At 37.8% G+C, this 26,628-nt stretch overlaps 2 protein-coding genes across 2 annotated transcripts; one reads left to right on the plus strand and one right to left on the minus strand.

Annotated features, from left to right (window-relative positions):
• The first annotated feature begins 2,154 nt into the window (after positions 1-2,154).
• LOC110734168 lies at positions 2,155-2,901 on the plus strand. Its single transcript, XM_021914212.1, has one exon. It carries the CDS (start codon positions 2,155-2,157, stop codon positions 2,899-2,901), a length of 747 nt encoding a protein of 248 aa, XP_021769904.1.
• A 13,659-nt stretch (positions 2,902-16,560) lies between these two features.
• On the minus strand, positions 16,561-17,682 carry LOC110734169 (protein MAINTENANCE OF MERISTEMS-like). The gene is made up of 2 exons (XM_021914213.1): positions 16,744-17,682; positions 16,561-16,662 (listed from the first exon to the last, which is right to left on the minus strand). Exons 1-2 carry the CDS (start codon positions 17,680-17,682, stop codon positions 16,561-16,563), a joined length of 1,041 nt encoding a protein of 346 aa, XP_021769905.1.
• Between the last annotated feature and the right edge of the window lie 8,946 nt (positions 17,683-26,628).

Below are 26,628 nucleotides of genomic sequence, written 5' to 3' on the forward strand. Positions count from 1 at the left end.
TTGCACTTTTGTCAATTAAATATTAGTATAAACTTTGTCCACACTTGTAAATAATCCAATAAAAAATTTGTTGCATTCATTTTAACGTCTGCTTTTAGTTTATTACATTATTATAATTACTATATAGCTAGATTGTGAAGAAACTTACGCTGTAAGAGTCAAATAGGGCAAATGTATGATAGGAGTAATGATCCATACAAGGCACTACTAACAAAGTCCTTAAAATAAAGCTCTATCCAGCTAAACTTATTTAAGTTGATACTTCGTTCTTATATAAACTTATTTAAGAAATTATTAGATCATAACATATTAGATCAAATTTTATCTTTCTGGTTGCTTTTATTTATTGTCGAATATCTTTGTTATCGTAATTTTAAAAATTATGAAAATTTCATATTTCCTTCGTGTTATTTTGTTGACACACTTTTACTTTTGCACTGGTAACAAATTACACTTTGATTCGCTTTTGTGATTATTACCTATGATAAAACATAGTCATGTGAGATTTTATTCGAATCGTCTCGATTACAGTTTATTAATTATTAATATCCGCTTTTTATAATTTTATAAAGTTGTTAATTAGAGATATTAATTGTTAAATTTGTGCGTTGACAAGCGTGATAAAAGTAGCCTGTCAACTTAAAAAACTAAGACAATATTTTTTATTTTATCGGCAGCTTATAAATTAGGAGAAAATACAAGTTTTTCTCATTAATAAACAAAAACTATTTATCACATAGCATTTTTGTAAACAAATTAATAAATTTTTCAATTTTTTTTGAAGGAAAGATCATTTCATTAATAAGAAGCTATACGACATTTACAAAAGAGATAAAAAACGATAAATACAATGAAAATTGAATCAAATAACAATTCTAATTATGTAGAACTACGATCGCGAGTGAGATTTGAAATTGATGAATACCCTCGTCTCTTGAATCGCTGTCCTCTACAGCCTTCTTCTACAAGGGGGCCTTGCGATTTTGATAGTTTTTGAATTGAACAAAACCTGATTCAATTAATTGTAGTCATTGATCTGACAACTGATTCAGCGCCGCACGAACTACCACCAAAAAATTAGAACTTCTAATGACAAAAGAGAAATCATCTACACCGATCAAGACCATCGTAAGGATGGGATCTATTATCATAAGCAATTAAAAAGGGATTTTGGGGCTTACCACTGATCAAGGAACCAGTGGTAGCCCCTACCAGTAATCACAATGGAGATCAAGGAGAGAAGGATGAAGGAGGAAAAAGGGAGAAGGGAGAAGATTGAAGGAAAACCCTAAAAAACTTGAAAAACCCTAGCAAAAAATTAGGAAAAAACAAACTCCCAAGGAGAAAACCCTAGCAAAAAATTAAGAACCATTATCATATTAAACGGCATTAATAACTTTTTCATTAATGTGGGCTCTACAGTTGATGATGATGGATAAAATTGTTGATTTGTTTACGAAAATGTAATGTGATAAACAATAATTGTTTATTTTTTGTTTATCACTAAGAGTAAATGAGGCAAACTCATAAATTATATTCAAATTTAAAAATCAAATCACATCAGAGAATTTTCAATTAGGTTATGTGAAATGACAAAGTATTCAAACACAAACCTAAAAATCATGGATCCACTTCTGAATTTACTCATATTTAAAATTTGAATTACAAACAGACACTCCCCCACAGTCCCACACATCTCAACATCGCAAACCAAATCCAGACAATTTTTTAAACCCCGGAATCTCCGCAAACCTTACAAAAAAACAACGTAACGCATCAATAATTCCCTTATTCATTTCAAAAATCTCTCTTATTATAAATTAATCAAAAAAATCCCTTGAAAAACCTACCTTCATATTACATTCTCTCTCATAAAAAAAACCCAGAAAAAAAATGAAGGCTTCACTAAAATTCAGAGAAGAGCAAAAACCCCTTTTCAAAGCAAAAATACCCCTCAATATTTAAGGATTACCCTTTCAATCATCTCTTTCAGCTGGAGATTCAAAAGAGCTTTCATTAGGTTTAGGAACCTTCTTCGATTCCGGCCCTTCGTTTCGCCTCTCGTATCGTCCAAACGATGCGTTTAACCCTTTCTCTCTCCTCGTTAAAACTGGAATTGGGCATTTTGGGTCTCCAATTGAAGCTCCCATGACTATGACTGCCGAATTCAATTTCGTCGCTAATTCATCATCTTCAAACCCTAGATTTTCCCTCCATTTTAAGCCTCATTTCGGCGATTTCTCGATCAAAAAATCGCATTCTTCTTCTTCGTTATCGTTATCTCCGTTCAATTCGATCAACCGAAACGACACCGTTTTTGAGGCTGAGGATAATTCTTTGGAGATGGTTGAGAAGCCGATTGTAGATGCGGATACAGGGGATTATTTCTCGGTGAAAAATCCAAATTCAGAGAGTAAAATTACCACATTACCCTTGAAATCATCGGTTGAGAGAGCCGTTGATGGGATGGAGTTAGGGGCAAAAACGGTACTTCCAATCAAAAACGGCGCCGTTTTAAAGCTCCGGTGGGGAGTGAAGATACCCGAAGGATTCAAATCTCTGATGAAGAATCCGACGGCTAAGATGTCGCCACGTGGGATCCCGCAATTGGTGCTGAATAAGATTGGGATTGAACACGTGGCAAAGGAGGATAGGAAGGTGGGTCCCAATGAAGTGGTGGGCCTGGGCCCGTATGGTGGCGGTGTTAGTGGTGCTGACCTGGCAGAGACTTGCTTTACTGTGAAACGGCAGCTTGAAACGCTGCGCTCTGAGAATGCGGTGTTAGGGAAGGCGTTGGATGATTTGAAGGCTGAGTTTGGGAATAAAGGGTTTAAGGTTAAGGAAGGAGGAGAGAGAAAATTAAATGAGATTAAGGAAGGTGATGCTGGGGTTGGAAATTAGTTTATAATTCTGTTAATTAGGATTATTTGGGATGTTAATTAGTATTATAGTATATGGTTTAAACTGGGCACCGTGTCGGGCCGGGCCGCCGCGGGCCGTGCCTGGCGGGCCACGGGCTGGTTCGTGCCGTGCCGGCGGGCCCAGGATTTCGTGCCGTGCCGGCCATTTTCACAGGCCAGCCCACGGCACGGCCCTCGTGCCTGGCGGGCTCGTGCCGTGCCGGCCTGCGGGCTGGTGCAGTTTTCAATTTTTTTTTTTTTTTTTTTTTTTTTTTTTTTTTTTTATGACAACATTATAAATTAATAAGTTTATAATGTATATAAGTTATAAAATTATAATTATAAGTTTTATAAGGTTATAATTATAAGTTTATAACTTATAAGTTATTAAGTTATGAATTTTATAATTATAAGTTGAATATTTATGTTTTATAATTTGTATATTCAATATTTATATTTATATATTTACTTTATACTATTACTTTAAAATTTAATGTTTATGATTTATTAGTAATTGGTATAATTTTTTTTTTTTAATATGAATTTACAAATTGTAACAAAACGGGGAAAAAAGGCAAATTGGATTTTGGATGTGAATAATGCGTACTTTATATTATTATTACTTGAGTTGAGAAAATTGTACAATGATAACAATGATAAAAATCATACAATGATGGTATTAAACAAAAATTGGAAAATGATAAAATTGATATTTTTAAAATCGTACAATATACAATAATTGTCTATTCTTCTTCTCCTTCTTCTTGCTCGTCTTCGTCTTCGTCTTCGCCTTCAAGGTCATCGGCTAGTTGCATAGATTGGGAACTAGCCGAACCCGAACCGGAAGCGGAAGTTCCTTCTTCGTTGTCGTTGTGGTCGTAAGAACGGTCTTGTGAGCGATTTTCCGCATCCAACCAATCTTTGAAACACACGCACATTTCTAGTGTTTCGGGTTTTAGACTTGTTCTTCTATCGTCTAAAACCCTTCCGGATGCGCTGAAAGCTCGTTCGGAGGCGACGGAGGAAACTTGGATAGCAAGAATGTCTCGTGCCATTGCCGCCAAAGTTGGATGCTTCGAGCTTTGTTGTTTCCACCATGCAAGGAGGTCGAGGCTGTTTATCTCATCGTCGTCCATGCCTTTGGTGAAGTCGTAACTCAGGTACATCTGCAACTCCGAGACGTCGCTTTGCGTTCTCCTGATTGATGAATCACCTGAAAACCTTGAAATCAAGTTAGTAGCTTGTGAAAATAAATGTTTGGCCTTCTTACTTACGTTTTTTGATGTTTGGGAAGGCCCTGAGCGAGGAACGGTGCCATATTTGGCTTCATAGACTCTATATAAAGCAAAAAACTGATCCTTCACATTAGTCTTATAGTTTTCTACATCATCGTCAAGAAACATGCATTGAAAGTAAATGTCAACTAACATAAATGTGTTTTCATACTTTTGCCTAGGATCTAATATGGAAGCAAAAATATAAATCAAAGGAATCTCACTATAATATTTACGCCACTTTTTTTCCATTGCTGGAAGATACTGATCATAATCATTTTGATGACGATGATCAGCGAAAAGTTGGGCGAGTAAGCATGCATTAGAAAGAAAGTTTTGAGCACAAGGATTGTAAACAGTAGAAAAACAATACGTCATGTTATATAATAACTGTAAAAATTGCATATATCTTTCACAGTTATTCCAATCATCATCATATAAAGCATTTTGTGGAAATTTTTGGTTGTAAAATAATGTTAACGGGCCCTTGTACTCAATTGCCTTTGTTAACATGTCATAGGTGGAATTCCACCTAGTTGGGCAATCGGTTCTAATTTTTATTACCCTTATCTTTTGTTGTTTTAGAAAACTCTTCCATTCTTGGTATCTCATGTTAGAGCTATTAATAGACATAATAGCATCTCTGATTTTGTTGTAGTATGGGCCAATTGCCCGAACTCCATCCTGTACACATAAGTTAAGTACATGGCAAACACATCTAGTATGAAGAGCTTCACCGTCTAATAGTACATCGGTTAAGTTTTGTTTGATAAGATTAACTGTGTATGTCATAGAGGTTGCATTATCAAAAGTCATAGACATCATTTTATCTCGAAGGTTGTATTCGTCTATTGCTTGCATTAAATGGTGAGCAATGTTAATGCCGGTGTGTGGGTATTCCAGCATTTTGAAATGTATTATTCTTTTTTGTAACATCCATTGATCATCTACCCAATGGCAAGTCACACATAAATAGTGATATTTATAACCACTATCCCAAGAATCGGCTGTTAAAGATACTCTACAGTTAAGGTTACTCAATTCGGCTTGTAACCGGACTTTGTACTCTAGGAAATTTTTCATTGCGGCGGAACGAACGGTTTTCCTAGAGATTCTTTTATGTTGGGGTTGTAGTGCTTTGTTAATGTAGGTGTTGAATGCGTCACTTTCCGAGAAAAGAAAAGGTTGTTCGGCGTGTACTATCATTTTTCCTAGTTGATCCCTATCCCTCTCATAGTTGTATGTAAAGCCGTATGGATGGAATTGGGAAATTTTGGGCTGGGTTGGATCACTAGCTGGTTTTTCACAAGCTTTCATGTGTCTAGATAAGTGTCCCGTCCCGTTTTTGGTAACTGCCGTGAATACACTATTACATGTTTTACATTTTGCCCATTGTTCACCATCTTTACTTAGGACAAAATAACGCCATACCTCACTCCTTCGGTTTTTCAAAAGTAGCATCTCAGTTTCGGTTAACCATTCATGATGTGTGTGATGGTTAGTAGTGGGACTAGTGGGAGTGGCAGTAGAAGGGGTAGAACCGGAGGGAATTCGGGTACTTTCTTGGCTACCTTGGCTAGAACAATAGTTTTGTTGATCACCGATATAATTAGGTGGAAATTGGTATGGTGGTAGTGGAAATTGGTTTAGTGGTGGTGCTGGAAATCCCGACGTATTATATGGCTCATAGCCCGGGGGGAAGTAAATGGGGTCATTGGTTTGACTCGTAATTTGGGGGCTCGTTGTATTTGGTGTTTCCCTAGAACTACTACTACGAATAAGTCGGCCTTTCCCCCTAGACCTAGATGATGGGTTGTTCGATGCCATAATTAACAATTAATTTTTTAATAAAAAGTGGTTAACTATAATAATAATAATTAATAACAACAATTTTAACAATAAAAATATCAATAATATTAATTAATAACAACAACTATAACAATAACAATAACAACAAAAATAAATAATAACAACAATTGTAACAATAATAATAATTAATAACAACAATTATAACAACAACAATAACAATTAACAACAATAATAATTAAACAAGATTATTCTAATAATAACAATAAAACAATAATAAATTTAAGATTAGTTTAGATCTTACAACCGTGCTTCAACGCTCCACTAATTACGATTACGAACTTTTTAATTTTTTCCGATATTAGGAAAATAATTAGAAAATTTAAGAGAATAATTAGAGAATTTAAGAAAATAAGGATTATTAGAGATTTAGAGAATATAAGAGATAAGAAGAAGAGATTGTGATTTGGGAATGAAATGGAGGTGAGTATTTATAGAATTTTTGGGGAGCAAATTGGCAAAAAACTAGCCGTTTTTTAGCCGTTTTTTTGGCTTATTAAGGAGATAGAATAAACGGTAACATTACCGTTGGCCCGCGGGCCGGCACGACGGGCCATGCCCGTGCTCGTGCCGGGCCGTGCCTGGGAATTCTCAACCCTGTCCGTGGCACGGGCCGTGGGACGGGAGTTGAACTTCGTGCCGTGCCGTGCTTGAATTCGGGCCGTGCCGGGCTGCGCCGAACGGCGGGCCGTGCCGGGCGGCACGCGGGCCAACCCGACCCGTGCCCAGGTTTAGTTTAAAATGGAATGTATAGTTTTATGTTGGTTCAATGTTTTTGGTTCAAGGGTAGCATGTATTATGCTCTCATTTTCTATTTTATTTTTAATTTAAAGATCGTATTTATTTCCAATAATTCTGTTGTACTATTATTTTTGTAATAAGTTAGTAACACATAAGTACATATGGTTCAATCTCATAACTCAATTTTTAGATAAACATTAAACAAGACTAACATGATGCATCACTCAACTCGACATGACTAAAGCCTTCCTCATCTATAGAACAAAATTTTAGCCTACCTGTTACATATTCTTATGGTTGGTACTTCAGAGTTTAGACCCTTGAAGTCGTCTTCTTCCTCATCTCGTAACAGTTTGAGAAGACTTCTCCTCTTAAGAAGAGGTACCTAATGTTTTCCTCTTTTTCTTTAACTTTATAAAGAAAAATATTTATACTCCATAGGAGCAAATAGCAATGGGCTGACCTATAAGTAGCAAGATACTATGCCATATGCAATCATTCATTTCCTTTTTCTGTTGGACCAAAATACACACACTGACAACCATCTGCCCCAATTGACATGTACTCCATATAATGTACTACGAAATACAGATTACGAAGTAGAAATAAACAATACTCGATTAATGCGTGTATTTTGGTTGTTAAATTTTAGGAAAAATTGGGCTGAGGGCTGGGGACTTGGGCTGGGCCGGTGGGAGGAGGGACGCTGGACGTGGGTGGTGGCGTGGTTGTTGTAGGTTGGGGTTGGTTTTTTTTTTTAAAAAAAATTTATTTTCAACCATTCATGCGGTGACACGTGTTACTTTACTCAAAAAAAAAATAAAAAAATTATCTCTTTAACAGGTTATCGGTCACTTGAAATCATTTAAAGCGAATGACCCCAACGTTCGAATTATTTAAAAATAATCCAAAGTTGAGAATATTTAAGTGAATGCGTGAACGTTGAGATTATTTTTACCAATTTTTCCTAAATTTTAATATTACAAGACCTATAGTCATGTACTCCTGTCTGAAATTTTGTCATATTAAATCTCTTCCTTGTGTACTTCTTTAATCAGAGAAAAAAAAAAAAAAATCATTTCACCAATCAAATTAACTCTGGATCAACCTTCAAACCTAAACACTAGTGAAGACAGAAAGTAGCCCAATTGTGCCGATACAACATCCTGTCCTCCTTTAGTTCTCTTTATATAACTCACCAGCTATTGCTGAACCTTCAATCTCACAATCCACCACCAATAGCACCGCCGCAGCAACCACCATAACATCGCGGAATTAGATTGAAATTTGCATTTTATCAGTACAGTCAACACTCATAGTACCAAACATATATTGATCACGCCATAATTCAATTGTAGTTTACACGCTATTCAGCTATACAAGCCAATAATAAACTCCTCAAATTATTAATCCTAAATGACAAAACTTCGATGATCCAAATTTCATTAACCACTAATCAAATTATGAATTACGGAGTATAATATTGACATCTCACCATTATTAACAAAAACCCACACAAATTTTTTATATCCGGAATCTCCGCTAACAAATTTAATTAATTTCAATTTCAAAAGTCTTTGAATACAACTAATCTTTTTTTTTTTTTTTTTGAAAGGGGATAGTTCATTTAATTAATTAGAAAGATCGTCCAACAGTATATATGGGGAAATCTCGTGAGGAACGTGATTCACCCAACATTGTTCAACTCCACAAGCATTATCCTAACGAGATGATGGGCAACAAAATTCCCATCTCTCTTCCCATGAGACCAAAAAAATGAAACAAAACTATTACATGACGAGACAATGTCTTCCAGAACACTATCAACCATCGAAAGATTAAAAGAGCACTTCAGCAGCTTTAAAACCATAAGTTGCGAGTCCAATTCCAAAATGATATTATTGAACCCAAATTCCTTTGCCTTGTAACACCCTAAAAATTTCTTTTCTTTAAATTACTTGTTTGGCTCTTTATAAAATACGACATAGGAAATTCTAAGACATTACTGTCACCGTGAAAACAGCTAAGACAATTATCAAAGACACACAGCGAAAGATTTATTTTAAAACCATTCAAAACAAGCTAACTTAAAAAGTCAAACTAAACGAAAGTAAGGTCAAACCAAAGTCAACCTACAACTTAGAACCATTGTAGGCCCTTATCAAAACCCAAAACGAATGTTAAAACCTTTGTGTTAGTCTCACAAACAAATATATAACAATCAAAGCAAATAAACACATCATATTCTTATGGAAACTAAACAGGAATCGCTCTTCACTTATGCCCATCATGAATATGCTTCAACACTTGAAAAAACTTCCCTTTATTTTGTCCCACTACTCGCCATTAGAAATGGGTCGTCGTAGGGCCAAGATAAAAACAAGACCAATCAAACATACAAACACACAATCAGCAAAGCTGAATACATAAACGTAAACAGTACACACTAACATGCTTTTATCCTATCAACACACAACTTACCTTGTTACACCTCTTACAAGCATACAACATACCATATAACCAACCAATAAATAAATGAATTGCTTATTTAATTTGATTACGTATTGAATAGGTTTCCCTCCAAATCCCAGCCCCATATAAATTGAGGTAAACTACACTGGGAGCTAACCGGATAGGCAAATGCCACATGAAAGTGACTGGATGTCCTACGCATAAAATAAATAAAGGAAAATACAGTGTGCTGTACTCCTAGTAGAAGCTATGGTTAAATATAAAACCCCATAACTCCCCCCATATGTTTATACTTAAGGTATATACCTTCCAAGAGTTTTGGTGCGTAATATCTTTCACTTTACGTTGTTTACATATTTTTAAAATTATTGATGACTCTCAATCCATAACACAATCAATCATCATAAATCATTCAAGCAATCAAACATATCGATTTAATTCTTGAATAATTAGTGACCACATAAATTTAATGTTGAACCCTTTTTAAACTACCTCGGCGTTAAATAACACCTTAAGCGCATAAAGCACTGCAAATCCTATCCCTCGGTGTTTAGAACACCTTAAGTGCACTTAGGCACCACATTTCCTTTTTTTTCCCGTGTACTAAGACACTCGATAGCTCAACTCCCAGCTTAAAGCATTAATAAAAATTATATGAACCATAATAAAATTCCCTTTTTATATTCCAAACCAAATTAAATATTTAGTTTAATTAAACATGTTCTCAATCATGCCAATAATAAAAGTGTGGTTCATATCAACATGCCAACATAATTAATTCCAATTATCAATTCACCACAAATAATCCATACTTCACAAATCAATTACCAACATCAATTCCATCAACAATTCCAACCAATACCTATCATGATACTACCTTGGAATTAATTAAACAAAGTGTAGCATGCTTCTGTACACTTAAATTATTAACAAGTACGCGAACGTACCTCAAATATGATCTCAAAATCGCCACGACTACACGAAATCACTCACTTGGAAATCTCCTACAACCCAAAATTACAAAGAGACATTAATACCTATTTATAATGAATTTCCAGCAATATATACACTCTTTAAATCACTTTTAAACCCTCTAAAACATGCTGAAAATTAATTTAAACCACCTACTTTTATTCCCAATTAATGGGTAATTAAAAATCCTTTCAAAAAACATAATTCTAACCTTTATATAAAAATTCTAGTTTTATAAACACTTATAAAATTGCTGTAATTATGTTTTTGAAAACACCTATTTCCTTAATTTCAATATACTACAATCAATTTCCATCAATATTCATTAATTTAGAAACCTAGGGTTTTCAATTTGGGGCTTTTTAATTCAAAAAATAAATCTGAAAATTATATGCATACTAATCATAATTAAAACATCATAAAATCATCACACAATCCAAAAACAATAATTAAATCAAGGCTAGATTAAATTAAAACAAAGAAGATTTTTATTTTTTTTTATGAGGGTTGCGCACGCACACCACCACGGCAGGGCTGCTGCTGCGTGCCCTCTGGTGGTGCTGCTACCTGCGCCTGCCGGTGGCGGTGGCCGGCCGGTGGGTGGCTGTGGTGGTGGCCGACCACGTGTAGGTGACATGTGTGGTGTATGGCGTGGAGGTGAGAAAATAAAAGGGGAGGGGTTAAGGGGAGAAAATAAGAGGCGAGAGAGATTTTACCTTTGGGTATTTTCCACCTTGGCAAAGGTCTAACTTGCTCATGTGATGGGTAGTTATACCCTCTCTCAAAACCCTCATAGTTTAAATTCCCCTTCTACCCTTAATGATTTCTTATCCTATTCAAACTAGTCTTTGACTATCTTGAAATTCCATTGACCTTAAAACTTTCTTTTATAAAATAGTATGCCCCAAAGTTTTTAAATAATAAAATAAAATATTTTCAAAACAATTAAATAAATAAAAATGGACCTTTAATTAAAATAAACCTTTTTAAATTAATAAAATATTATAAATAATTCATTTTGAATTATTTAAATATTTCATAAAATAATGATTTAATTTAAAATACGTATAAAAATACGGGTTTTACATTCCTGATCCCAAAAAGAGCAGCCCTGCACTCTGCTACCAGAGGTTCCCAACTAGAGGTGGGCATGGGCCGTGCCGGCCCGCGGGCAGCACGAGCACGACACGGTGGTGGCACGGCCCGGTACGAGCTCGCCATAGGCACGACACAACACGGTGGACAAGCAATAGGCCGTGCCGTGAACAAAATTTTGATAAATTGGCACGAGCACGGCACGACCACGGTGGGCGGCACGGTCGTTTGGCCTGCGAGCACGGCACGCGACATGGCCAGGTACGACCCAGCACGACACGCGGCCCGCCAGGCACGACCTAGCACGACACTCGGCCCGCCAGGCACGGCTCGTGCATAACGACTACTTTCTGCAGCTTCTAACAGCCATAAACGGCTATATTGTAACAACCATATTAATGGCTATATTCTAACAACCACTCTAACGGCTAATTCATCATTTTTCCTATATATACTTCACTTCTTCCTCCATTTTTTTCCACAATTCATCAACTCATTTATTCTTAAATCTCTTATTCTCTAATTCCTACTCTCTTATAATCTCTACTTCTCAAAAAAAGAAAAAAAATCTCATATAATATTTAATTCTCTAATTCTCTCAATTATAAAAATTAAAAAAAATATTATAAGTTCGGGGAATTAATTAACGGAAAACAATCGAAGCGTCGTTGTAAGATCTAACTCTACGTTATTTTAATTTATTATTATTATTGTTATATATTAATTTATTATTATTGTTATAATTATTGTTCTTGTCACAATTATTATTGTTATTGTTATTATTATTATTGTTAGTATTATTGTTATTATTATTGTTGTTGTTGTTATTATTATTGTTATTGTTATTATTATTATTGTTATTGTTATTATTATTTGTATTATTATTGTTGTTGTTGTTGTTATTATTATTGCTATTATTATTAATCATGGCATCAAACCCGAACCCTTCCTCCTCCTCTAGGAAAGCCAAGTGAAAACGTACTAGTATTAGTAGGGAATTACCAAATTCATACACTTCAATGCCCTCCCCTGACATGCCCATTCCGAACACTTCCACCCCCTTCTTTCATCCCCAAACCATGGGAGGATTCGAACAATTTGACAATATGTCTCCTTGAACTATGTCTAGTTCAGGATTTCAAAAACCAATTCTCACCTCATTTATACAGCTCACAACATGAATTTTCTTATCTTACTAGTCAAGGTAGCCAAACACATGCCGCCGGGTCGAGTGAACAATCCAACCAAATGCCAAACACCCAAATTCTAAATACATTAGAATGGTGTACCAAAGAGGAACAAGCCGCTACCAACCGAAAGAGTTATGTTTGGACACATTCTCAATTAAGTAGAGATGGAACCAAAGCCAAGTGTAAGACATGTAAGAAAATTTACTCGGCCGAAACCAAGGGAGGGACGGGACATCTTACTAGACATGTAAAAAAATGTGGTGAACCATCTAGTGATCTAACCCAACCCAAAATTTCTCAATTCCATCCACATGGCTTCACTTACAATTATGAGAGAGATAGGGATGAGCTTGGGAGAATGTTAGTACATGCCGAACAACCCTTTCTTTTTGTCGAAAATGATCCCTTTTACAATTACATTAACCGAGCACTACAACCCCAACACAAAAAATCTCTAGAAAAATTGTCCGTTCGGCTGTCATGTATAAATTGAAGTTATATGATGAATTGAGTAATCTTAATTTTAGAGTTTCTTTGACCGCTGATGCATGGGATAGTGGTTACGGATATCACTATTTGTGTGTGACTTGTCATTGGTTGGATACTGATTGAATATTACAAAAACACATTATCCATTTTAAAATGCTTAAATACCATCACACTGGTCTTAATATTTCTCGTCATTTAATGCAAGCTATTGATGCATATAATCTTAGGTCCAAAATCATGTCTATGACTTTTGATAACGCAACTTCTATGACATTTAGTGCAAATTTAGTTAAAGCACAATTGACCAATGTAATATTAGATGGAGATGCACTTCATATTAGATGCATTTGTCATGTTCTAAACTTGTGTGTGAAGGATGGAACCTAAGCAATTGGTCCGTTTTATCACAAAATTAGAAATGCTATTATGTCTATTAACAGCTCTAACACGAGATATCAGGAATGGAAAGCTTTTTGCAGGCAACAAAGGATAAAAGGTATTAAAATCAAAACGGATTGTGCAACTAGGTGGAACTCCACCTATGAAATGTTGAGTATGACAATCGAGTACAAGGGTCCATTAACAATTTTTTATAATAAAAAATTTCCAAAATTTGCTTTATTAGATGGTGATTGGTCTAACTGTGAAAAATATATGCAGTTTTTACAATTATTATATAGTATGTCACATTGTTTTTCTTCTGTTTATAATCCTTGTGCTCATTCTTTTCTTAGCAATGCATGTTTACATGCACAACTTTTTGATGAACACTGATCACAACACGATTATGATGGATATCTTCCATCAATGGAGGAAAAATGGCGTAAATATTACACTACTCTTCCTATGATTATATTTTTGCTTCTATATTATATCCAAGGCAAAAGTATGATGACACATTTTTATTAATTGATATTTATTTTCAATGCATGAAATTTGAAAAAGATGTTGAATCTTATAAAACTAATGTGACCAATCAATTTTTTGCCCCATATAGAGTTTATGAATCTAAATATGGAACCGTATCTCGATTTGCTCCTTCTCAATCATCCAAAAATGTAAGTAAAAGGGCCAAAGTTTTATTTGCACAAGCTGCTAACATGATGTCTAAGTTTTCAGGTAGTGAATCATCATTTAGGAGAACACAAAGCGATGTTTTGGAGTTGCAAATGTATTTAAGTTTCAACTTCATGAAAGGCATGGACGACGAAGAGAAGCACGACCTCAACATCCTTGATTGGTGGAAATCACAAAGCACGAAACTTCCAATTTGGCAGCAATGGCTCATGATATTTTTGCTATCTAAGTCTCATCTGTTGCCTCCGAAAAAGCTTTTAGTGCGTCAGGAAGGATTTTAGACGATAGAAGAACAAGTCTAAAACCCGAAACACTTGAAATGTGTGTTTGTTTCAAGGATTGGTTGGATGCCAAAACTCGCTCCCAAGATCGTACTTATGCACAAAACGACGATGATGAAGGAACGTCGGGTTCTAACAGTTCCCAATCAATTCAATTGGCCGATGAACTTGAAAAAGAAGAAGAAGACGAAGATGAACAAGAAGAATAGATTACATACTATTAATTATGGCTATTATTTGTATTATCGAACCCGGTATAATAAAATAAGCAATGAAGTTAAGTTATTCATAAATTATTGTACCATTTTTATCATTATCAATTATTGTTTTATCGATTTATCGTACCGGCGTATAATAAGATAAGTTATTCATCAATTCTTGTGCTATCGCACTAGTCAGTTTTTTAAGTATATGCATTGTTGTTTTTTTCTAAATAATAATAAAGATGTATCATAATAAAAAATAAAATTAATTATAATATATTAATAATAAAAATAACATAAATAATAATAAAAATAAGAAAAATATAAAGAACAATAATAATATAATAATAAAAAAACATAAATTAATAAAATATTTAAATATATCGATTTAAAAAAAAAAAATTGGGCGGCACGTTGCCCTAACCGGCACGGTACGCCAGGCACGTGGGTCGTGCCGTGCCGTGGGCTGGGGTGTGCCAAATGGTGGCCCAGCACGGCACAACCCGCCAAGAAGCAGGCACGACACGGCCCGGCACGAGCCATCACAAGGCACGACGAGGCATGGCTCGCGGCAGCCCGACACGTCCCATACCCACCTCTATTCCCAGCGAGCCTGAACCCTCTTGACCGCAACAAACTTAACAGCCCCAAGGCTGTGTCGAGCCACAACACCCACACTAATTCAACCATCTTCCTGAGTTGAGGCATCCACGTTAATCTTCACCACTTCAAGGGGTGGGGGGAGACCACACACCTCTGGTAACAGGTTGCTTTGCAGTGATAGTACTGTATATACGTTCTGTGTAATTGCTAAAATCTACCACCAGTCTCCTATGCCTGTCAAGAATAGCCTCATCAGGTTCACACTGCTGCTCAAACACCCAATTGTTTCGTCGAAACCAAATGAACCTAGCCAAGAAGAGACATCTTTGTCTAACATTTTTAGACAATTTTTCTGACCAAACATTCAATACCTCACCAAAGCTTTCAACATCCCTAAAACACAAAGCATCCTCACATCCACTTTTTTGCCATAAATTACGAGTGCTCGGGCAGGATATCACAACATGAATAATAGTCTCTCGCTCAGTTGGGAACCATGGGCAATGAGAGTCATCAGTCAAGTGCCTAGCCTCAAGAATATTTCTGGTAGGAAGTGAATTTGAGCATTTATTTTGTGTAGAATATCAATGTGACATCAGTCAATGCAGGTATTTGCACTTGCTTCTAGGACCGATGTTGCCTTACATCAGGGCATGGAAGGATGTAATTGGTGATGGAAACTGTGGCTTTCGTTGTGTGGCTGACTTCTTCTTTGGTGATCAAGCGCAATGGTTTACCGCTCGAGAAACAATAGCAAACGAGGTCGCCGCTCATCCAATATTGTACGAAAGGATTTACAGGATTGGATGAATGTAAAACGTATTCGATGGGATGGTGGGGCGATTGATTCACAGCATTGGATGGTAGCAATTCAAGATTTATTTCCTATTGCTACTTGGTTCAACGCAAGGGTGATTCTTCTCGGTGTAGGCACCGTACCAACTTGCTACTACCGATGCATCACGGTGTTACCGTTACGGGCACGAAACACGGTCAGGGCACCCGCTCGAGAGTTCGTGATCGCTACAGTTGGTGGGTCACACTTCATCCGTCCTGATCTTGCACAAGATTCACCTCTTCCCCCGATTGCAGGTTGGTGGACCGAGCACCACGAGCCAAGTGTTGATGGATGGGATCAGCAATATGAAGTTATAAGGAACATGTGGGATGCATTAATTAGGTAGTGAACTCATTTATGTACTTTCACTAAGGTTGGACATTTATAACTATGTAATATAGGTTAATAAAAGTAATTAAACTAAGTTCCAACCCCATCATCGCCTTCAAGTTCTTACATTACATGCCGAATACAAAGTAATATAAAATAATGAAGACAAGTAATAAAAATGCAACCAATAATACGAATAAAGAGTAATCTACAACCCCATCATCGCCTTTCAGTCAATTACTAGCTGCTTAGTCATTGCCCTTGTTTCAGGCGACATGTTGGGATACTCATCCAGTGCTCTTTGGTGAATCTCCATGGACCGATTCATCCACTATAAATAAGAAAACAACATATTATAGAAATTACAATTATTGGAAGTCGGATTAATAGTATAATAAAACACAACTATTACATAATCCGTGTTAGTCCTCTCAGGTAGATTGCTACTCCCAGCTGATGAACCCCCAGGAGATACACGAGGGTGAGAAAATCTATACAACCACTTCATGTAACCAGGAGCGACCATAGGAGCTCGACGACCAAGTCTGGTGTGGGTGCCTAAAACTACACTTAAAGGCGAACCAGGGACAAACCTAGTCCACATCACAGATGTCATCTCGGTCAGAAATTCTACTCGAAACGTCTTCAAGTTGGTCGGTCTCTTGGCCTTCTCAGGCGTGATAATGCTCTTTGGAATGTCCTGCACGAATCCAAGTTGTCGAACTACTCGATTAGGCATGTACGGCTCAATGATGCTACGGTACTGGATGCACCCTGTAAATAAAGTGGGTGGCACGTGTTGTGCAGGATCAACTCCGTACGGGGGCCAGTTAACCTCACGATCAATCAGCTTATCCAGTCTAGCACGAAAAGCTAAGAGGCGCTTCATGCTCTTGTTAGGGCATCTCGACCCAACATCCCAAGCAGACGCACGAGGGATATTAAGCTCCTCCGTCAAGGTACCCTGATGAGGCCGAAAGCACAGAAAGTACTCGTAAATCCACGCTTGCAGAAGTGTGAGACAACCAGCGATTGAATCAACATCTTTTCGTGATGTCGTACTCAACTTCCAATACAGGTAGGCTAGAGTAGCTGAGCCCCAAGAGTACTCATTAATTGGTACATCATTAATATCAAGCTCGTGGAGGAAGGAAGGATGAGTGCGGTTACCACTCTTGTCTAAAAACAGTGATCCTCCTAGTATTAACCACATATATGTAGTATAATGGACACTGAAGGGCCGCTGTGCCTCCAAAGTCGTACCAAAAATCCTCTCAGTCAGCACCCAACTAACCTGCCAATTGGTTTTAGTACCGCACTTCTCATTCAACTCTTCCGCAGTCATATCCATGGTAACTGAGCACGCGTCCCGTATGGCGTCCGTGCTAGGAGTAGTGGAAACCATGGAACCATCAACACGAAGCCAAAGAATATGGTACACATCGTGCAGCATGATCGTGATCTCCCCAAATGGCATATGAAATGTGTTCGTATCTGGCTGCCATATCTCAACAAAAGTAGAAATCAACGGTCAGTCGAGACGCTTAAACATAATCTCGGGTAAGTGAGACATACCACTGCCATAAATAAATTCGAGGTGCTCCTGTGCAAGACAACCTCGCCAGTTAACCAATTTAGAACACAACTGTGTCCTACTCAAACAGCGCAAAACATTTCGCTCTGTCCCGCCCCATATATATGACGCCTTGTGACCACCAAAACTAGGGATAACAGTCCCATCCTCAGGACCACTTGGCATCGGCTGCTGCACTAACCATGTCTCTGCTGAGCTAGTAGTAGGTTGACTCGCTTGACTACTAACAAATCTCCCATGCTGACCCCTATATACTGTATGATAATCCTTAGGGTCATACTCTTCGTCTCGATTAGCATGACTTGCCCGCTCTTCGTCCTCATCGTCAGATGTAGGCAGTCCACCCGACGAGTACATGGGGAGGCTCCCTTGTGACTGATGCTCTCCCGACCAACTACTAGGAGACCCATATTGCTGCCCATGACAAAACGGTTCCCCTGTAATTACTGAACGACCTGACTTCCTCCTAATAGACGCATTCAAACGTCTTGATATTGCATGACGAGCACTTGAACCCTCAATCTACATTAAATAAGTACAAAATCAAATATCAGTAATAATTACAAATATAACTATTTGATTACAGTTGAACAACAAATATTAATATTCAAAAAAAATAATTTCAGAACAACACCATCACCAACAACATTATTAATAATAATAAGGACGATAATAATAATAATAATAATAATCATAATAATAATAAGAATAATTACAATAATTACAATAATTACAATAATAACAATAATAATATTAATAACAATAATAATAACAACAATAATAATAATAATTATAAACCACATATTTCGCAACATACTAATAGCAATAGTTCAAAACAACAACTACAAAAACAACAATAATAACAATAATAATAATATTACCAACAATAATAACAACAACAATTACAACAACAACAACAACAATAATAATAATAATATTACTAATAATAATAACATTACTAATAATAATAATAATCAGTTTTTTTAAGAAAATTAATCACGAAAAAAAAAATATAAATTTGGAACATCCGCCTGAAATTTTCAGATGAACCAAGGAGGATCCGGAAATTTCAGACGGATCCACCTTGGTTTTTCTTGAAATTTCAAGCGAATGTTCCAAGTTGCGATTTTTTTTTCGATTTAAACACATACCTAATTGCCTCCGGTGCTGCCGCCTCGACCACCGTATGTCACCAGGATTCGCTGTGGGTCCGCCATCGCCGAATTTCTTCTACCCTCCTTGGATTGGTAGTTGTCGATGGTGGGTTGTGGATGTGTTTACTTTTTATTTTATTTTATTTTTATTTTCAGATTTTTAAATTTTAGAGAGATAATATGAGAGGGAAGTATGAGCGTACAATGTGTTGTGAGTGTCGGGAGTATTTATATACGAGGGGTAAATACGAAATTTCAAGCAAAAAATACGAGTGACGCCTAGTAAAATGGGAGCGACGTTTAACAACCCCCAAAAGAAAGATGAGGAACGCGCCTCACGTGCGAGAGAACAAAACTCCCAAAAAGCAAACTGCTTTCAAGGCCCCCAGTTTTCTAATTCTAGTTTCTCTAGCATTCTCCGGTGAGCCGCTGGCGATCTGAGTAGGCCGTGTTCCCTCTCGATCGCCGGCGAGTCCATTAAAGCTCATATCCGACCACTTCGCGGAGTCGGCACCACCTGATCGCGAGGAGGCCTTCATTTCTACAGGCTGTACCTCGTGTTGACCGAACAACTGTTGTCCTTGCCGCCTAAGGAAGTGCTATTCGGTTGCCGACAATCTGATTGACGGCCGATCCGCCGCTTGATTCCTCTCTCGTTTGTTTTTTTGGGACTTGTCAGTCCTTCGTGAGGGAGCCCAAGGTGGTTTTACCGCTGCCAATGTCTGTCTTGGTGGTAGGGTCTCGGCCACCGTCGATCTACGACTGTTGTCTGGGTAGGCCGCCAAATGCCTTCCCGTAGTTTTTCAGTTTTTTAATCTGCTGTTCTACTTTGTTGCCAGTTTCTTTCGTGAAGTTTTCGTCAATTTCCTTTCCCTTTTCAATTTTCTAGTGTGGACTGTCGCTTATTACTTGATGGCCTAATGCACATCCACTTGAACGATGATTTTGACGAAACCATTGTCAACTTTGCCAAAAATAATTGCCCTCAGAACATTCTTAATCAAGCAAAAGATTTGAAATAGGAGGGTAATTCTTACTTCAAGAAAGGTGAAGTCGTGTTTGCTGGGCCTAAGTATGACAGAGGGCTAAAACTTTTATGCTTTTGTCTGCCGAGAAATGAAGATGATTGTGTCTTCCTATGGAACCTTGCCATATCCCTTGAGCTAAACCTTGCATCTTGCACCCTGAAAGTATGTGATTTCAAACAAACTAAGTAGCTCTTCTCATTAGTCATTGTGCTTGATGGTAACAATATTAAAGCCCTTTATAAAAGGACTTTAGCCGAAATCAAGCTTTATCAACTTGAAGAGTCCCATGAAGATCTTGGCAAAGCAGCTAAGACTGAGCCTAAAAATCAGGACATCCTTCGCGAATTGGAGAAGGTGAAGGGGTTAAGAAGAAAATCTAGCATGATCAAGGGAAAGAGGGGCACTGAGGAGTTCGACTTGTCATACACAACATTCAACAAAAAAGGGAAGATCAGCAATCCCTCTATCAATCTAGACTCTATCGGGTTGCCTAGTAGCGATACTCAGAGTGATATTACGGCCTTACCCTCCATGGAAGCTGCTAATAAGATGATGGTGTTGGGTTTCGTAGTGACTGACACTACGCGGAATGAAACCTCCCAAAATCCGTACACAAATTAAAGTAACTAAACATGCATGTTAATTAATTAATTATCACATAATTAATTAACAAGGAGAGAGAAAGAAGAAAAGACGATCTTACCCTTGACGCGTGCTTCTCTCTTTCTAAGAGCTCGTACTTGAAAGCGTTAGCTCCGCAAATGCGTAAGCCTCCAACAGCTCTCACCCTCAAGACCCGACCCGAACGGTCCCTACCCCGAAGCTTAATCAGGGCTAGACCAAGGAAACTTAAAGTATTAGAATTAAGGTATTCTCTTCTTGGAGATCCCTTAAAATTCACAACTCAAGTGTCTCTTCCCCAATCCCGAATGATGGGTATTTATAGGGAAGGGAGCCTTGAATTCCAATCTCCCATAAATGCGGGAGAGTTAGTAAAAATGCACTTTATTCAATTTATTTTAATTCAAAAATCAAATTGAAAATGCAAGTGAATCAATAAACGCCAAGTGTCAAGAAGTGAGCAAGGGGGTTAGGTGGGGACCATAAGGGGGGGACCAAACTCCCCTTGCTCCCCAAGCAACCCACCAAAACCGGTCCCCTCTTGAGAATGTGCTGGCACACGCATGAGCTGGCTGGCAGCATGCCTTGGCTGCCAAGGCTGCCTCGCTGGCGCCTAACACCATGGCCGGGCTTGCCAGCCAGCTCGCATTTGCATATGCACAGCAAGCAGGCCACGCACGCCATGCGGGCTACTGCTGCTGCTGCGTTGCTTATGTTGGGCGCTGCTAGCTCGACAACGAGTGCGAGCAGCCCAGCACGCATGCCACGCTTACTACACTAGCACCTGGTGCTATGCTTGCGAGGGGTGATGCTCGCCCTTGCACGCCAGCTGCTTGATGCCTTCGCCAAGGCCTTGATTCCCAGCCATGCGTGTTGGAGCTAGCGTGCGAGCGACTAGGCACACTAACCCTGAAAGTATGGTTGGCCAATAAGCTTAGCACGCACATGCATGCTTGGCTTGCGGCATAGCCAAGCGATGCGGTTGGTGCACTATGCTAGCCTAGCACTCGCATGGCTAGGCCAATGCGAGGTTACGGCTTAGCTTGAACTTGTCGTCTGCTTGATTTCTCGTCTCGTCGATTTTAAATTCGACTCGACTTATGACGCTCGGTTTTGACGCTCTAAGCTCAATATCTAACGTCTTTGTTTGTAATACTCTAATGACTCATCTAATCCTTCAGATTGATTTGTCGCCTCGGATCGGTTACTCGATTGGGGTGTGGAAGGGTTCAGTCAAGATTAAGCTGTAATATTAATTATATATTAATATTACTGATCGGAAGCGGCCTCCAGCTAGACATTTCGATCACTTGACCTTACTGAATAATTAACTTTCTAATAATTCCGAACCCTCTATCGGAATAATACACTTATTGGAAGGACACCATTCCTTTCAATCTTCCACTTGTCCTTCTGGACAAGTGTGTAGTTAGTGTATAGCCCATTTTCTATGTCACTTAATGTCTCTTCATGAACTATAAGGTAAGATTCTTCGTAATCCTTATTACGTCCAGAAGTGTTTCCCGATTTCCGAGTTTGACTGTCAATAAGCAGATGATTTCTAAAATCCATTTGAGCAAGATCATGCATTTTCACAGTCTCGCTCTTTGAGAGGCCTTGTAAACAACAAAGACATGTTCCCTATTATTAATAGGGGGACATTCCCAGTCTTGTATTGTTAGCTTCCCTTACTAAGAGGACCCAGCCACTCGAGTGTTGCCGTTATAATCTTCATTTACGGCAGACGTTTGACAACATCAAACAGACTAGTACTCAAACAAGAGAACTTACAATTCTCATGGGCGAGGAAAAAGGTTTCGATAGCTATAATGAGAAATATACTTATGACGATTTTAAATCTCTTAAAGTATTTTTATAGGTCTATCCGGTATAGTTCCAAACCAATACCTGTGCAAATGATTTATGACAATCATGTCCTTGTAGCACAAGAAACAGTGCTATAAATCATACTAAACACTAATCTCAAGTGGTCATTGATCGTCCATCATTTAAATGACCTTGATCAGGGATAATTTTCGATTTGGAATATTCAATGTTCACTTAACAGGTGTTTCTTTATCCAAGACATGATCTTGACACCCTGTTTTGAATATTCTCAGAAATCGAATGGACTCATTATTTAATTTCTAAAGCACAATTAAATTGAAATGGAGTGATAATAATTTTTCAGAAGATTTAATTACTCCAAAAACGAATGGTTCAACATAGTTTTAACAAGGGAAACAATAAAGATGGAAGACACTACTTTTGCAGAAGATGCAAGAATAACCACCCTGGGAAAGATTGTGACGGTAATTTGGTTACCTGTCGTGCTTGTAACAAGCTAGGACACAGAGAGTATGAATGTTACTCCAAGGATCCCAATCAAAACAAGCAGGGCAACGGTCAATATGGGGCATAGAGAAACCTTCAGGGAGGAAATAACTATTCTGGGAACAAGGGGGCACAACAGAATGGAGCAAAAACCAACAATAACAATAATGGAAGCAACCAACAGAAAGGTTGAGCTGCAGGGAAGTTGAATGTTATGAGTAGACATGAGGCTGATTCCACGAAGGATGTCATCACTGGTACTTTTTCTATTAACTCTATTCCTATTAAAGTCCTGTTTGATTCCGGAGCAACTTTTTCTTTTATTTCAAAGGCTGTTATTCCAAAACTATCAAACTTTTTGAAAGCCGTAGATGAGATAGATTTTCCTGTAGTAATTCCTACGGGTGAGGTAGTAAAGTGCAATAAGATCTATAAATATATACCTTTAGAAATCGAAGGAAAAGTGTTTCTATCAAATCTCATCGAATTTGGGTTGAGTGACTTCGATGTCATCTTGGGAATGGATTGGTTGAGCAAGTACAATGCAGAGATTAGCTGTCGATCACAGAAAGTGAAAATGAGTACAGCTGATAATGAGTTGGTGACACTATTGGGTGCATGGTGAAACAAAGAGCCTAAGGATCATATCCGTGTTAAAATTGGAAAAGTATATTAAGAAGGGGCATCCAGTGTATTTTTGTAGTGTGAGGAATATGGAGCATGAGGAGACAACTAAGCCTGAGGATATAGAAGTAGTAAATGAGTTTCTAGATGTGTTTCCAGAAGAATTTCCTGGAATGCCGCCCAAAAGGGCAATCGACTTCACAATAGAGCTAGTTCCAGGAACAACACCAATTTCCAAGGCACCGTATTGAATGACACTTGCAGAGATGGGTGAGTTGAAGGAGCAATTACAGGTTTTGTTAGAAAAAGGTTATATCAGATCAAGCGCATCACCATGGGGAGCACCAGTGTTATTTGTAAAGAATAAAGATGGAAGTATGAGGTTATGTATTTATTATAAGGAGTTAAATAAGGTCACCATAAAGAACAAGTACCCATTACCAAGGATTGATGACCTATTTGACCAGTTAAGAGGCGCAAATGTGTTATCTAAGATTGATTTAAGGTCTGGATATCATCAACTTAGAATTGTAGATGAGGATATTCCCAAGACTGCATTTAGAACAAGGTATGGACATTATGAGTTCACAGTAATGCCATTTGGATTAATGAATGCTCCAGCAATTTTTATGGACTTGATGAATAGGGTGTTTCATCCATTTATGGACAATTTTGTGGTAGTGTTCATAGATGATATACTAGTGTACTCTAAGAGTAAAGAGGATCATGTAGAACATTTAAAGGAAGTTCTGCAAACACTAAGGGAAAACAAGCTTTATGCAAAGTTCTCTAAGTGTGAGTTTTGGTTGGAGAAAGTGGCGTTTTTGGGACATTTTGTGTCCAAAGAGAGAATAGAAGTAGATCTAGTAAAGATTGAGGCGGTGAAGGGTTCACCTACGCCAACAACAGTGTCTAACGTTAGGAGTTTCTTAGGTTTAGCAGGGTATTATAGACGTTTTGTGAAAGATTTCTCGAAGATTGCTAAACCTATGACCTCTCTAATGAAAAAGGACAAAAAGTTTGAATGGGATGATAAGTGTGAGGAAGAATTCCAACTCTTGAAACAAAAGCTAATCACAGCGCCAGTTCTTACACTACCAGACGATAATGGAGTTTATGATGTATATAGTGACGCATCCAAGAATGGTTTGGGTTGTGTGCTTATGCAAAATGGGAAGGTGATTGCATATGCATCAAGGTAGTTAAAGACTCATGAGGTAAATTACCCTACTCATGACTTAGAATTAGCTGCAATCATATTTACGCTAAAGATTTGGAGACACTACTTGTATGGGGTGAAATGTAGGATTTATACAGACCATAAGAGTTTGAAATACATTTTCACTCAAAGGGATTTAAACTCACACCAAAGGAGATAGTTAGATTATACGACGGATTATGACTTAGACATACAATATCATGAAGGGAAAGCAAATGTAGTCGCAGATGCTCTATGTCGTAAAACCAGTCATGGACTGAATACTTTGATAGTGGCGGATGAGTTATGTAGAGAAATGAGGAGAATGAATCTAGAGGTGGTAGAATAGGGAGTGCCAGCAGGCATACTTGCGAATCTGAGTATTCAACCAACAATATTTGATGAGATAAGAGAAAATAAAAAAGGAGATGTAAAGTTGGATAGGATTCAGGAGAAAATAAGGCAAGGAGAAGCCACGAATTTCAAGATTTATGAAGATGGGAGTTTCAGGTACAAAGGCCGTTGGTGTGTACCACAAAAATGTGAGGAGGTGAAGAGAAAATTGATGGAAGAGGGTCACAATACCCCATACTCAGTACACCCGGGAGGGGAAAAGTTATATAAATACTTGAAAAAGGTGTATTGGTGGCCCAGAATGAAGAATGAAGTTGCAGTATTTGTGTCAAAGTGTCTAACTTGTAAAAAAGTGAAGATAGAGCACAAAAGACCTCAAGGAACTGTGCAATCATTGGAAATTCCTGGATGAAAATGGGATTGTATCTCAATGGACTTTGTGACTTGCCTTCCAAAGTTAAAGAGTGGAAATGACACCATTTGGGTAGTTGTGAATAGACTCACAAAATCTGCAGTGTTTATACCAATGAAGTAGACCTGGAAGATGGAACAACTTGCAAAAGCTTACATAAAAAATGTGATGAGATTACATGGATTTCCAAAGGATATAGTGTCCGACAGAGATTCTAGGTTTCTTTCAAGGTTCTACAAGAGTGTGCAGGAAAACTTTGGTACAACACTTAAGATGAGTACAACTTTTCACCCTGCCACAGATAGGCAAATTGAGAGAACCATTCGAACCTTGGAAGACATGTTGAGGGCTTGTGTAATAGATTTCCAAGGGGGATGGAAAGATAGCTTGGACTTAATTGAATTTTCCTAAAATAATAGCTACCATGCAAGTATCGGCATGGCCCCATTTGAGGCATTATATGGAAGGAAGTGTCGCAGTCCAATTTGTTGGAACGACATAAATGAAACAATGATTCTAGGGCCTCAAATGATCGAGGATACAATTAAGAAGGTGAGGGAGATTCAAGCTAAGATCCAAGCGGCGCAAGATCGTCAAAAGAGCTACGCAGACTTGAAGCGTAGAGAGGAGGAATTTGAGGACGGTGATAAAGTATTGTTAGAGGTGTCACCAAAAGGTGTAATGAGATTTGGAAAGAAATGAAAAATTAGCCAAAAGTATATTGGTCCATATGAGATATTGCAAAGGATAGGCAAAGTGGCTTATAGATTGGCCTTACCTATGGAACTAAGTAAAGTGCATGATGTATTTCATGTATCTTAGTTAAAAAGGTATATCCTTGATAAGTCACATGTGCTACAACCAGAAACTATTGAGTTAGATCAAAGCTTAACTTATGAGGAAAGACCTGTCAAGATCCTTGACAGTAAAGTGCGTAGTACACGCAATAAGGAAGTTAAGGTTGTCAAAGTGCTATGG

The sequence above is a fragment of the Chenopodium quinoa genome, unplaced genomic scaffold (genome assembly GCF_001683475.1).
Source record: "Chenopodium quinoa cultivar QQ74 unplaced genomic scaffold, ASM168347v1, whole genome shotgun sequence".
NCBI classification, from domain to species: domain Eukaryota; kingdom Viridiplantae; phylum Streptophyta; class Magnoliopsida; order Caryophyllales; family Amaranthaceae; genus Chenopodium; species Chenopodium quinoa.

What these genes read in the sequence shown, in the direction of transcription:
- LOC110734168 (XM_021914212.1), top strand. Translation starts at nt 2,155, where the DNA reads ATGACTGCCGAATTCAATTTCGTCGCTAATTCATCATCTTCAAACCCT.
- LOC110734169 (XM_021914213.1), bottom strand. Translation starts at nt 17,682, where the DNA reads ATGGATATGACTGCGGAAGAGTTGAATGAGAAGTGCGGTACTAAAACC. An exon ending in AGAGGACTAACACGGATTAT is followed by an intron (nt 16,663 to 16,743) that starts GTAATAGTTGTG and finishes TCTTATTTATAG; the next exon opens with TGGATGAATCGGTCCATGGA.